At 46.4% G+C, this 14816-nt stretch overlaps 1 protein-coding gene across 1 annotated transcript in view; it reads right to left on the bottom strand.

Annotated features, from left to right (window-relative positions):
• Nucleotides 1-477: 477 nt before the first annotated feature.
• The window catches only part of SDS (serine dehydratase), a 25633-nt gene continuing 11294 nt past the window's right edge, over nt 478-14816 (bottom strand). The window contains exons 4-9 of the mRNA XM_032238560.1: nt 14171-14210; nt 12818-12957; nt 11735-11826; nt 7912-8139; nt 5372-5496; nt 478-2060 (exon numbers count right to left, since the gene is read on the bottom strand). Of these exons, the coding sequence (XP_032094451.1) occupies nt 1741-2060; nt 5372-5496; nt 7912-8139; nt 11735-11826; nt 12818-12957; nt 14171-14210 (945 nt within the window). The 3' untranslated portion in view covers nt 478-1740. The remainder of the gene's footprint in view (nt 2061-5371; nt 5497-7911; nt 8140-11734; nt 11827-12817; nt 12958-14170; nt 14211-14816) is intronic.

The following is a 14816-nucleotide window of genomic DNA, read 5'->3' as shown; positions in this document are numbered from 1 at the left end:
CTCTCTTTCATTTGTTTTTTTCTCTCCCTCTTTCCTCTTTCTCTGGCTTTCTTTCTCCCTCTTTAACTCTCTCTGTCTTTCTTTGTCTCTTTTTTCTCTCTTTTTCTTTCTCACTTTCTCTTCGTTCTCTCTTTCTCCCTTTTTTTCTTTCATGCTTTCTCTCTTCCTCTTCCTCTTTGTCTTTCTATTTCTACTTTCTTTTTTCTTTTCCTCTTTCTCTTCCTTGCTTTCTTTTTTTCTTTCTTTCTCTCTTCCTCTTCCTTCCTCTTTTCTGTCTCTTTCTTTCTCCCTCTTTTCTTTCTTTTTTTTCCTTTCTTTTCTTCTCTGTCCCTTTCTCTTTTTCGGTGTGTGTGTGTGTGTAAGCCTTAGCACATAGCATCCTCGTGACTCTCTTTAGGATCTATTGTATATATCTATATCTATAAAACAGGGGTTAAATGAACAAGGCTTTTTCATTTTATGCATTATTTCCTTTTATTCGTTTATTCATGTATTGATTTTTTGTTGCTCTTAAAAGAGTGACAGGAAAAGAAAGAGAAGAAACATTACCAATTTTTTAAATTACCAGGGCTGTGGTTTTTGTTTAATTGTTTGCACTAGGAGAAGCTTTGTGGGTGGGTGGGGGAGACACACTATTGTGTAGTGGGGAAGGAAGGACAGATCCAAGGAAGGAAAGAAGGCTGGGGGACTCTTGACTATCGAAGTAAAATATGAATTACTAAAGCTGGCTACTGTTTATATAATCACATTCAGTCGATGCCGTCCCCGTGGTTTTTCCTCAGGGAAGAGAAAGGGGTTTTTCAAAGACCAGTTTCACCCCTTCCATTGTTATGGCCCAGAAGGGAAGATTCCCCTTGAGCCTATACAGGCAGTCCTCGAGTTACAACCATAAAGGGACATGCCCTTTACAATTGTAAGCCAGGACAGTCATATATCAGGACACCAGACATATGACTGGCCCGATTGTAGGCCCTTTTTGGCGGCGGTCGTGAAACAAACACTGTGGCCATTAAGCGAACCAATCATGGGTTATGGGCCTGTTTTGACGAAAACCGGAAGGAACTGATGATTTTCGGCAACAGCCATCGTGGTCACATTTGGGGTGTTACAAACGACCGTAAATATGGACCAGGTGCTGAACACCCAAAGTGAGGTCATGTGACTTTGGAGGATGGGACAGGGATGGCCCTCAGAACTTCAAAACTGGGTCGTAAGTACCCCAGGGAAGTCCATGATAACTTTAAATGGTCATTAAGTGACCGGTCATAAGTTGAGGACTACCTGTGTCTCCATCACTCTGGAACCTTTCTGATTGTCCATCACCCTGGAACCTTTCTGATTGTCTGATCTGAAAAGATTCCCTAGGAGGAACTTACAAGAGGTTGGATCCCACTGGAACAGGAAGATCTTGGTCTCCTTTCCTGTCCAGGAGGAACCAATAGCCAGTCTTAAGGGATGGTCTCCAAAACCAGAAGAACATTCTACCTGGTCACCACACTGGAGAACTGGGCTTCAACCCAACACCATGGTGGAAGACCAAGCATCTGACAGTGACCTAGGGCTGGCTCTCTCTTGATTGGGGATCCAACTAAGGTTTTAAGGGAGACGATCCTGGACTGTCATTCCCACCAGTGGGTTCCTGTGGCACCTTTGTGTAAGAGAGAAGCCAAGGAAGGAAGGAAGGAAGGAAGGAAGGAAGGAAGGAAGGAAGGAAGGAAGACAGCGTGAGGCAACGGTGTTTTAATAAGCGTAGGGTTGACGGTGGGTCTGGAACGAAGTCCGAAAATGGCCACCTTTGTTTTGTGAAGAACACAAGGCCATCGCGATGTGGGTCTCTTCTACGTCGTCATCCCACGGCTCCTCGTCTTCCGAGAGGCCCAGTTGGGCTTTGAGATGTTTCAATTGGGCCAGTGTGATATTGTTTCCTCCACACACGATCACCACGAGAGAGTCCAGCTGGGGCGTCAGCTTGCCTTCTGCTTGTAGCTTTTGCACCCTTCCGCTGTAGACAATGGCTAAGGCAGCCCCACAAGCAGGCTCCACGAGGATCTTCTCGTCATCTGGGGGGGGAGGGAGAGAAAAAAAATGGGGATTTGAATTCACTGAATGAGGCGAAGAGGAAATTGATGCCTATGAGTTCAGCATCATTGTAAATCTAGGACCCTTAAACTGGCTGGCCACTAGAGGGCCAAGAAGAATGTATATACGATTCTCTTTGCTGCCATCTAGTGGTGTTCTATATGGTAGCTCAGCTCTAGGACTCTAGTCTTATCTAACTGAAAGCTTGTAGAGCAAGTGACAGTAAGACTAAAGCCGAAAAGAGGGTCACCAAGAAATAACTTAATACATAAGAAATGTATCTATGATGGGGGGGATGCGGTGGCTCAGCGGTTAAGCCGCTGAGCTTGTCAGTCAGAAAAGTCGGCAGTTCGGCGGTTCGAATCCCTAGTGCCGCTTAACGGAGTGAGCTCCCGTGACTTGTCCCAGCTTCCGCCAACCTAGCAGTTCGAAAGCAGGTAAAAAATGCAAGTAGAAAAAATAGGAACCACCTTTGGTGGGAAGGGAACAGTTTTCCATCCGTCTTTGGCATTGTGTCATGCCACATGACCACGGAGACGTCTTCGGACAGCGCTGGCTCTTCGGCTTTAAGACGGAAATGAGCACCTCCCCCTAGAGTCGGGAACGACTAGCACATATATGCGAGAGGAACCTTTACATTTACTTTTATCTATGCTGGAAAGGAGTATCCATTAAGCTGGCACAATGAAGACAAGTACTTTTAGCAATAGCAAGAGCACTTAGATTTATATGCCACTTCACAATGCTTTTACATCCCTCCCTGAGTGGTTTACAGAGTCAGCCTATTGCCCCACAAAAATCTGGTTCCTCCTTTTACTGACCTCAGAAGGAGGGAAGGCTGAGTCAACCTTGAGCTGGTCGGGATCGAACTTCTGGCTGTGGGCAGAGTTAGCCTGTGATACTGTTTTCTTTAGCAGATTTTTTAAAATTATTTTTTCCCTTCTACAACACCTAACAGTCATTACATCAACATTGTTATGTCATCATACCTGTACATGTATATAATATTTCGCTTCTATATTTACACACTTTATACACAGTTCTATATATATTGTTTTTTGGCTTAATTAATTTTATTCCTGTTTTGCAGCCATTTGTACCAATTGTTGCAAATTTCATAATATTCCACTCTTCTTTATCTTTTAATTTCAGTGTTACCGTATATACTCGAGTATAGGCCGACCCGAATATAAGCCGAGGCACCTAATTTTACCACAAAAAACTGGAAAAGTTATTGACTCGAGTATAAGCCTAGGGTGGGAAATGCAGCAGCTACCGGTAAATTTCAAAAATAAAAATAGATACCAATAATGTTTTTGAATATTTATTTCAAAGAAAAACAGTAAACTAGCGGTGTATTCAATGAAATACTTCACTCACCTCATGATGCTGATGTCCCGCTGTGATGATGATGTCCCGTGCAGCCGCGGGAGCGATGTCCCGCCTCCTATGACACACGGCACAGTGATTCCTATCATTGGATCACTGTACCAGAGGAGGTGGGACATTGCTATGTGGCTGCTTGCCATAACAAGGAGGAGGTGGGACATCGTTGCAGAGCGGCAGGAGGGGGAGGAAGGGGAATCGTAAGACAGCCCTGCATTACATTAGAACGTGAGGAGGGGGGATGGTGCGGTGCGCGCTGCGCGGCAAACTGACACAGAGGGAGGGGAAACTCACAGGGGCACTGGGCCATTCACGAGTGTCACCCAGCGGCATGGCCCCGCCCCTTTTTCTCCTCCATTTCGGGCAAATTTTTCACTGACTCGAGTATAAGCCGAGGCGGCTTTTTTCAGCCCAAAAAGTGGGCTGAAAAACTAGGCTTATACTCGAGTATATACAGTAATTTGTCCATCTCTGCACAATCCAAAGGTTTTTTTATCACTAATTCGTCCGAGGGGGTATTATTTTGTTTCCAGCATTGGGCAAATGCTATTCTAGCTGTAGTTAGCAGATGTGTTAATATGTACTTAATTTTCTTTGTATATTTCCCTTTGATTATTCCCAGTAGAAAGATTTCGGGTGTGATACTGCTTTCTAACTACTACACAGGAAGGAAGGAAGGAAGGAAGGAAGGAAAGAAGGAAGGAAGGAAGGACTGTTAACATGGGATTTGAAGGAGTTGTAATGAAATTGGAGGTGGAGGTGGAGGGAGAGGAAGAGGTAGAGGTAAAGATAAGGATAGGTGGAGGAGGAAGTGGAGATAGACACGAAGCAGTGACATGCGGTCAGCTTTATGGCTGGTGAGGCAGCTTTTTAGACTGTGGACTTCAACTCCCAGAATTCCACAGCCAGGCATGCTCAGTTCCGATTTAAAGCGACAGCATTTTCCCCCCTTGCAAAATAAGTTTTCCCATTCTTTTTCTTCTTCCTCCTCCTCCTTCCTCCCTCTCTCCCTCCCTCCCCCCTCTCTCAAACAGACACACGCACACAGAGAAATTGGATCCCTCTCTCACTCACTCACTCTCAAACAATGCATATATTCTCCAAAGGCTTGAAAGCAGCTCCTCTGCCATACCCCCTCTTCCCCTGCTGCCTTCCGATCAAACTTTTTGAATTCCTCCCCCCTCCCCACACACGCACCTTTTCCAGCTGTTTCAGAGACGATTTCAACTCTGCTTCGGCCTGCCCTCATGAAAGGCCAGAGCTCTGAATCAGACTGAGCTAGTTGCTCCCAGAGAACTCTAAAAAGCCTCTAAAAATGCCCTCTACAGGAGGCGAGAGAACACGTGCCTCCTTTGCATACGAATTTTTTTGCTTGTTAACCCTTGCTTAACTCTTAAAAGGCGAAAAATTGCTTATGCACAGGAGGCCCCTATTTCTCTGGCCTCCTCCTATAGTTAACACTAAGCACTGTTCCAAGTCACTGTGAATCTGGTAGCAACTACCTTGGCTTTAATTATTTTTTAAAAATTCTTTAAAATTCTTTCCTTTTCCTCATGACTGGTGAGGCCACGCCTCCCCTGCCTCTAGTGACTGCACGCTCTTGACACGAAGATAATGATACTAATGATAAAAATAGGAGGTGGAGATGGAGGTGACGGAGACGGAAGTGGGGATGAAAATGGAGGTGGCGATGGAGACGGAGGTAGAGATAAACTAAAGAAGGAAGTGGACATGGAGATGGAGGTGGAGATGAAGATCAAAACTGAAACAAAGATGATAAAGAGCTGGAGGTGGAAGTAGAAGAAGAAGTAGAGCCTTAAATTAAAGTAGAAACCGTAGAGGTAGAAACAACAACAGAGACGGAGAGACAAGATAGGTTGAGCGTGCCAGGTGCCACACCACACACCCACAAACTTTTCAATCGCTTCCACTGCCTCCTGGTCCGTGACCACTACTGATAGAGTCGGGTGCTCCTGAGCCAGCTTCAAAGTCTCTGCTGCCACCACGCTCACCCCCAGAGTTGTTGCGACACTGAAAGGAAGAGAAGTGTTAGAGTTACTACACCAAACCATAGTTTGATTAACCGTGTATTATTGAATAAACCCCAACAAGTTCCTATATAACCCATTATGACAGAGGCCATATTTATCAGATTCACCCTTGATACTTGTGGTGGTCTGTCGGCTGGCGCCCCCTCCCCAGCAGCCGGATCAGAAGAGGGGGGTCAGCATCAAGGCAACCTGAGGGCTCCGTGGGGAAAGAGGGAACAGAGCTGGCAGAGAGAGAGAGAGAGAGAGAGAGAGAGAGATTGAGCCAGGGCCGTCCGTCAGCCCTCAGATGGAGAGTCAGCAGCCCCCAGGTCTGGAGGTAGCTTATGAGGAAGAGGAGGAACAGCTGGGCCCAGTGCCTGATGCACAGAAGGCAGAGGAGAGGAGAGCAGTGGAAATCTATGGGCCGGTCCTTAGGATGGAAGAACCACTGCTGCTAACGAAGCCCAGCCTAGCTCTGGGGATAAAAGGCAGGGAGCGGAGATGAATAGATGTGGCAGAGGAGAGGAGAGCAGTGGAAATCTATGGGCCGGTCCTTGGGACGGAAGAGCCACCGCTGCTAACGAAGCCCCACCCTAGCTCTGGGGATAAAAGGCAGGGGGCAAAGATGAATAGATGTGGCAGGCAACTATTCATCTCCGTGATGGACAGACTTGTTAGTCTGCGGTGAGAGAGAAAGTTTTTGTTGGGGCTGCTGGCACTCCTAATCAAGGAATCTTTGAGTTCATTTCAGAGGGGTTATCATGTTTGGGGAGTTGGGTCAGAACAATACTCAACCCAACTACAATGTGTTTGGTTGTGGCTTCCCATGATCTGCACAACATCCTGTGCAGATGTTCTGACCTAAGCTTCCTGATAAAGCATAAATCACATGCTTAGTCCCAAAAACCCTCTTTTATTTATATGGCTATAAATTATGTCCATTCACAGCCCGTAAAGAGTCTGTGAAGAGTCCAATAGAAGTCTGCCAAAGTCTTTCGGGATAAGGCCAGAGGTGGGTTCCTACCAGTTCGCACCTATTCGGTAAAACCGGTTCGTCAAATCTACCGGACCGGTTAGAAGAGGTTCCACCGGTGGACCCGGAAAACAGGCCACACGTACAGAAGAGGTTCCAATTTTTTTGGAAACCCACCCCTGGTCCTTGGATATGATTATTCTACACTATCATGCTCATATTTATAAAGCTCAGTGCCTCTGTGAAAGGTAAGGATGATTACTGCGTTTGTGGTACAATCAGAACATTGCGTGTGTTGAAGTTGTTTTAACGAAAACCAAAGATGCCTATTAAAAAACAAGTTTACATCCTATTCTTATGCATGCCAGTGCTGTGTGTGAGGTAATTTAAGGTGGTTCTGACAAGTGTCATCGGCATCTTCATATCCGGTCACATGGACGGCAAACCACTCCCATCCGGTCACATGGGTGGCAAGCCACTCCCACAAAGGAGGCCACACCCACAGAGTAGGTTCGAACAATTTTTGAAACCCACCGCTGGATAAGGCTGATAAGCACCCACCTTTATCTCCCTTGAAACGCTGCCAGAGACCTAGTTGCCAATTAGTTTTGTAAGGTCAAACGGAGCACAGAGTCAAAACGGAGCTTCTCAGAGTTTGAACGGACCAGAATGAACAAAATTGCTTCCTGCAAAGGCTCACGTCCATCTGCTCCTCTTTTATGTCTTACGGGAGGGGCTAATAATCTCCAAGCCTTGCACCCAAGTTGCCCCCTTTGTCTTAACTGTTCTTGCCTTCTGGCAACTCCGTGCATGCGCGCACTGGGAACAGGCTCCCCCTGTTCTTCTGCCTCGCTGACGTCAGACTCCGGAGGCTCCAGAGACAACACATAACTCCCAAGTGGCCCTGTCTCTCTCTCTCTCTCTCTGCCTCCGATGCAGAGCCCTCGTCCGAGCCTTCCCCAGACACCAGGACTGGCCCATGTTCCTCCCCAACCCTCCTCACTGTCTGACTCTGCTGCCAGCTCTGCAGGCCACCAGCAGACCACAACACTAGGCCAGAAAAGGAGCCAACCATCATCCAGTTGGCGGCATGAATACACTGAGCCGAGGTGGCGCAGTGGTTAAATGCAGCACTGCAGGCTACTTCAGCTGACTGCAGTTCTGCAGTTCGGCTGTTCAAATCTCACTGGCTCAGGGTTGACTCAGCCTTCCATCCTTCCAAGGTGGGTAAAATGAGGACCCAGATTGTTGTTGGGGGCGATATGCTGACTCTGTAAACTGCTTAGAGAGGGCTGAAAGCCCTATGAAGTGGTATATAAGTCTAACTGCTATTGCTATTGCTATTGCTACTGTGAATTATAGAAGAGATGGCCGTATCCAGCCCTAGTTCTTCTCAGCCTGGGCTCCTCATCCTGAACAGCAAAAGTCCATCCCAAGTCTCACCTGGTAATTTGAGGAAGTGTCACCAGCTTCCCAGCTGCCAAGGCAGCATTCAGGCTGTGAGCTCCTTTGGTTTCCAAGGCAACCACCGGCACATCGTCCCAGCCCACTTCTCGTAGGCCTTGGACCACTCCACATAGCATGCCCCCTCCTCCGACGGAGAGGGCGATGGCTCCAGGCTTGGAGGCCATCTGCTCTTTCATCTCCCGGACCAGAGTCATGTGACCTTCCCTGGAAGGGAGAGAGGGAGAGGGTGAGCCGAACGGCCTTAGCAAAGAATTGAGAAGGCAGGAGAGGAGAGAGGAACCGAGGGAAGACAACGAGACCGAGATGGGTGAATATTTCTTGGAAATATTGGTTGGAAATATGAACTGCAGCAGGGGTGGGTTCTCCGGCCACCATTACTATCGGTTCGGTGCCTGAAAAATTTTGCATGCTCCACGCACGTGCGCATTTGCACCAGGAACGATCTGCGCATGCATGCAACGTTAAAAAAAGGAATAAAAATTACACTTTTTCAATGAAGATTGAAATTGCACATGTGCAGAACAGTAAATCAAGATGGCGCCATCGAGGATAGGACTGGTATCATTATTTCACTTCATTTCATTTATTGGATTTCTAGGCCGCCCAATCCCGAAGGACTCCGGGCGGCTTACAGAAATGAAAATTATTAAAAAAAGAATTAAAACAATGAGACACAACAAAGTTAAGAAAAAGCACAGCATACACCCAATCAGAGAGGGGCCGGACCTCAATCAAGAGCTCAACAGCCCCAGGCCTGCCGGAAAAGCCAGGTTTTAATAGCTTTGCAGAAGGCCATGAGAGTGGGTAGGGCCCGGATCTCTGGGGGCAGCTCATTCCATAGGGCCAGAGCAGCAACAGAGAAGGCCCTACTCCTAGGTGTCGCCAGCCGACATTGTCCCGCTGAAGGCACCCGGAGAAGGCCCATCCTGTGCAATCTTTTTTTTCTTTTTTTCAATCAAAAGTTTTATTTCTTTTAAAACAAACATTTCATCATTCCTCAATCAGTAAGACATCAAAGTACAATTTTTTGTATGTCAAAATAATTCTAGTTTACCACCAAATTCTTGTCTAGCCTAATATATACCACTCCCTCCACCCTGCCCCCCAACCCCCCTCCTCCTTCCCCCCCCCGACCCCAGAACCCGTACACGGTATGGATTTTTAACAAACACAGTCTAAAATCTGTTGGAAAAAAAAGAAATAAAGAAATTAATGACATTCTACATTGACCTTAGCTTCTTCTTGCTGAGCTAACTTTAAACAATTTAAATCATTTCTGATCTTAATAGCCTTGATAGGCTAACTGGAATTTCTTGGTCCCATATTTATTTTGTATATAGTCAATCCATTTTTTCCAGTCTCATTTATATCTCTCACTTGAGTGATCTTTAAGATATGCCGATATTTTAGCCATCTCGGCTAAATTTGTAACTTTCAATGTCCATTCTTGAGTTGTAGGCAAGTCTTCCTTCTTCCAGTATTGCTCCACCAACAGTCTTGCTGTTGGTCTAAGTTATGTGTCCTCCAGAGTTACTACCTATTCGTCTTAACCGGACCGAATAGTTAGGAACCCACCTCTGAACTGCAGGTAATCCTTGAGTTACATCCAATCATTTAGTGGTGGTTTGAAGCGACAACACCCAACTGGAAAAGAAAGTGATACACAACTGGTCCTCGCACTTATTAGGACTCTTGCAGGATTCTCAACTGTCCCCCTTAACAACTGCAGTGATTCGCAGACCCCAGTTGTGGGCGTATGTCAAGGACATCCTTCCTTGAAACTCAGCAACTCAAACTCAACTGTGTGGTAGAGATATTCATGGACCCGGACTTAGAGTAGCCCAAAAACCAAATGTGGGAGGACGTTTGATATATAGCAAAAGACAGTGGTAGGATTCAGACGGTTCGCACCTATTCAGGAGAACCGGTTGGTAACTTTCCAGGCAGTTGGGAGAACCGGGTGTTGGAAGAAATCTCCTTTTGTTTTTTTCCCCACTTTACAGGGCTAATCCTGTAAGGAAGGCAGGAAGGAAACATTCTGGTGTTGTTTCTAGCCTAATCTTTGTTGCCCTGCTTACAGAAACTGCCTCTCCGGTTAACCCTGATTACGTCGCGATAGCTAAGGCGAAGAAGCGCCCATCGATGGGAGTGACGTTGAGTTGGCCACGCCCACACGGTCACATGACCACCGAGCCCCGCCTACCCAGCTGGTCATTAGGGCAGCGAACCGGTTGTTCAATTATTTGAATCCCACCACTTTTCTTCAGGTAACCTTTGAGTAACAGCCAATTATTTAGTGACGGTTCAAAGCAACAACACCAACTGGGGAAAAAGTGACGTAGAGCTAGTCCTCACACTTATGGCTGTTGCAGCATTCTCAACATCCCCCTTAACAACTGCAGTGATTCGCGGGTCAAGGAGTGCCTATCTAGCACAATCTTCCTTGAAACTCAGCGGCTCAAACTCAACTAGGTGGTAGAGTGGTAGAACAATTAATCAGTGAAACAATTTGCCTCCAGAAGTTGTGAATGCTCCAACACTGGAAGTTTTTAAGAAGAGGTTGGATAACAATTTGTCTGAAGGGGTGTAGGGTTTCCTGCCTAAGCAGGGGGCTGGACTAGAAGACCTCCAAGGTCCCTTCCAACTCTCGATGTACTTGGAGCTTGATTTAGAACAGGCCAGAAACCAAATGTGGGAAGATATTTGATATATAGCAAAAGACCATAAATTGGTTCTGAGAAATTTGAACCGAATGTCCTCCAAAGATGTCTACAATCACAGATCTAGGCTTCACACCAAAATTGATTGATGAGCTTGGCCTCCAAACCTTCCACTGCCTTGAGGATATAATTTCCACATCGGCATAAAAGAAAGTAAGAATGGCCCTTGTGTTCCTTTGGGTACTCTTTAGAATAGACCTTAGTTGGACTTTCCATGTGCTACAGGTATGAAAAATAATTCCTAGATATATATATTAGGAAAAAAATAAAACTTGTTCTATTAATTTGACACCGATGCCAGGGGCTTGCAGATCTTTTCATAAAGGCCATAACCTCTTCTCCTCCCCCTTTTGGCTATAATATAATTAATTCATTCTTTATGCAGTGGGAGGTAAAGGATTGTAGTCCTCCCCTCAAGCCAAGTGAGATAACGGCAGCATCTGGGTAAGGAATCTCTTCTTGGTCTTGTCAGCTAAGATCAAGTGTAGAGAGTGGGTGGATAAAATTAAGGGACCGGAATGCAATCTTGAGCCTTTATAGAAAAGATGGGGCTATAAATTTAATGATGGAGGAGGAGGAGGAGGAGAAAAGAAGGGAGGGAGGGAGGAGGAAGAGGAGGAGGAGTAGAGGAAGAGGTAGAAGGAGTAGCAGGAGGAGGAGGGGGAGGGAGGGAGGAGGAGGAGGGGCGGAGGAGGAGGAAGAGGATGGAAGGAGGAAGGAAGGGAGGAGGAGGAGGAGGAGGAGGAGGGAGAGTGGAATGGGAGGAGGAAGAGGGGAGAGGAGGAGGAGGAGAAAGGAGGAGGAGAAAGGAGGAGAGGAACAAGAAGAAAAGATGAAGAAGGAGATGAGGGAAGAAGGAGGAAAGAAGGAGAAGAGGAGGAGGGGGAGGAGGAAGGAGGAAAGAGAAAGTGGAAGAAGGAGAAGAAAAGGAGGTGTAGAAAGGAGAAGGAAGGAAGAAGGAGAAAGGAGGAAGGAAGAAGGAGAAGGCAGGAGGAGGAGGGAGGAAAAGGAGAAGGAGGAAGAAGGAGAAGAAAAGAAAGACAAGGAAGAGGAGGTCTATTTCTTTTAGGAATACTTACCAAATCAAGGGGTCATCGAATGGAGGCACATAAACCCACTCAGGATTGTTCTTCACCAACTCTTTAGCTGCTTTTGTGCTGTCTGCTAATATCTGGGGAAATGAAGTCCTTGTGTTAGATCAAGATGCTAAGAAAACAAAATCAAGAAATATTAACCACTATCTGCAACCTTGAAGAACGACAATATGCTATAGGTACATTGTTCCACTAGTTAATTGTTTTCATTGTCAGGAAATTCCTACTTAGTTCTAGGTTGCTTCTCTCTTTGGTTAGTTTCCATCCTTTGTTTCTTGTCCTGCCCTCAGGTGCTTTGGAGAATAGCTTAACCTCCTCTTCTTTGTGGCAGCCCTTCAAATACTGGAAGACTGCTATCATGTCACCCCTAGTCCTTCTCTTCATTACATCAGTCCCAGTTCCCACATCCCTCATTCGTATATTTTAGCCTCTGTTAAAACATTCATGACCGGGAGAGACATGGGGACAAGGTCAGCCAACGAATAGGCATAGCAACTAAGTCAGTTGGGAGCCAATGGGAGCTTAAACAGAACTGAGTCTGTGCAGAGAATTGAAAATGAAACTTAAGGAGAAAGAAGTCTGCTGCTCTGAGAAGTAAACTAGCAGTCTTGTCTGCGGAAATGAAACTAACTGCTTGTGTTTGCCTGTAACTCTCCTGCCTGAACCACCTATTGGTATTGTACATTTATTAATCTATTATTATATATATAAAGAAGTTAATGAATCCTGCTGCATCAGTTATCTGTGCGTGCTTCTGGATTTGAATTTAGGCAACAAACATTGACATCCTCCAGTCCCCTAATCCTCTTGGTTGCTCTTCCCTGCACTCTTTCTAGAGTCTCAACATCTTTTTTACACCGTGGCGACCAAAACTGGATGCAGGATTTCAAGTGTGGTCACCACTTAACAGCCCTGGCAAAAAGGATCATAAAATTGGGCCCGGTTCATTTAACAACCCGCCTTGCTTAATGATGGAATTTCCAATTATGGTCGTGAAGTTAAGGATGACCTGTAATAGCAGATCTTCAGATCTGTTTTTGTTCCTCAGCCCACTGTCTCCCCACCTACCTCTCCTTCAACGTACACCGAGCTGCCTTCTTCCTTCAGTCGCTCAATAGTGAAAGCTGGGGTACAGGAGGGGACGTAGATGGTGGCTGGGATCCCCAACATTCGGGCAGAGTAAGCCACCGCAAGGCCGGCATTTCCAGCTGAAAAGGAAAGTTGTTTGACGTGTGATGTGAAGTTCGGTGCTGGGTCGCGAACCCATGGCTGTCAGCTTTCCAGCTGATAAGTTCAGCATCTTTAACCAGTGAGCACCTTCCCCTTAGCAGGTAGTAACCTAAACAACCCATTTCATGTGCTAGGAGAGCCATGGTGGGGCAGTGGTTAGAGTGCAGCATTGCAGGCTACATCTGCTGCCTGCCGGCTGCCTGCAATTCGTCAGTTTATATTTCACCAGGCTCAAGGTTGACTTCCAGCCTTCCAAGGTGGGTAAAACAAGGACCCAAAATTGTTGGGGGGCAATATGCCGACTCTGTAAACCGCTTAGAAGGGGTTGTAGAGCACCGTAAAGCAGTATATAAGTCTAAGTGCGGTATATAAGTGTATGGTGGTGGTGGTCGCCTTCCATACTTTTCATAAGGACTTATGGAAGGTTTGTTGAGAGTGGAGAAACAATATAAACCTTGTGTTCTGGCTGAGGCTTCCCGAGAGCATGAAGCAAACTCCTGGTTCTGACAAAAAACCCTTTTATTAATTGGCTGTGAATTCTGCTCATTCACATCCAGCAAAGTCTTTCGAGGGAGGATTTACGGTCACAGACCTTATCTGGCTTGGAGAGCTGCCAGGCCAATATCTGGAGAACTTGGCAAGGAGCTTCGGAGAGTCATGAGCCAATGAAGCTAAGTAATTGTCTCCTGCAAACTCCACTCCCCTGTCGCTCCTCTTTTATTTCCTCTGGGAGGGGCCATTCATCATCCCACTGTGGCCTTACTCCCACGTTGACCCTTGTTCTTTAGCTCTTCCCTTTTGTCTGGCAACTCTGCACATGCGCAGACTGGGAACAGGCTCCAGCTGTTCTTCTGCCCCACTGATGTCCGACTCTGATGGCAGCTGATAACTGTCAGACGGCCCTGGCCCCCTCTCTGCCTCCGACACAGAGCCCTCATCAGAGCCCTTCCCCAGACTCCAGGACTGGCCCATGTTCCTCCCCAACCCTCCTCACTATCTGAATCTGCTGCCAGCTCTGCTGGTGGGCCACAACCCCTTGACTTTCATAGCTCAGTCATGTTACTTTTATCCTACATCATCTAATAGACTGGGGCCACTTCATAGCCTTCATTCCTAGTGAACCCCCTTTCCCACACAGTTGCTGACCCAATACTCATATTTGTTGGAAGGCCGCCCTGGGTATCCATTTACCTGAGGAAGTGATGAAGTGCTTGCACCCTCGTTCCACCCACTGTGGAAGCAAAAAGCAGACATGTGAGAAGGTGGCCTTCTTCACGGCAGAAGAGAACTTCCACTGACTGGAGGCCTTTCTCAGTTGACGTCCCTTAACATAGTCACAAAAATAGAGGAATCCCCGTTTCTTCGAATATAGCTGAGCATTTGGATCGCGTTAGTTGGGACTGATGGATATGTTCATTCATCAACATCCCCAAGTCATGACTGAATGCATACGTGATGGGAATATTAATTGAGGTTATCCTCAACTTATGGCCACAACTGAGCCCAAAATTTCTGTTGCTAAGTGAGACATTCAAGTGAGTTTTGCTCCACCTTATGAATTAGAAGGATTTTTTTTCCCCTTAGGTTTCTAACACCTACAAAACTGGTTATTTCATTCATCATCATCTTCTTTTAATGATCCCTTTCGGGTCTGGGCAACGGAATGGAGCTTAGTGTTTACTGGCCGGATGCTCATCCTGTTGCCAATGAGGAGTTTTGTGCAGCAGAGATATTCTCATTGTGCCCAGAGAGAGAAATATCTGCCTCTACCTAGGATGGAACTCACCGCCTCCTGAATGTGAGGTGAGAGCTACACCTCTAGGCCACTGCACCACAA

Source organism: Thamnophis elegans, unplaced genomic scaffold (assembly GCF_009769535.1).
Source record: "Thamnophis elegans isolate rThaEle1 unplaced genomic scaffold, rThaEle1.pri scaffold_307_arrow_ctg1, whole genome shotgun sequence".
Lineage (NCBI taxonomy): Eukaryota > Metazoa > Chordata > Lepidosauria > Squamata > Colubridae > Thamnophis > Thamnophis elegans.
Note: the sequence above shows the minus strand (reverse complement) of the source record. Positions and strands in the feature narration are given on the sequence as shown.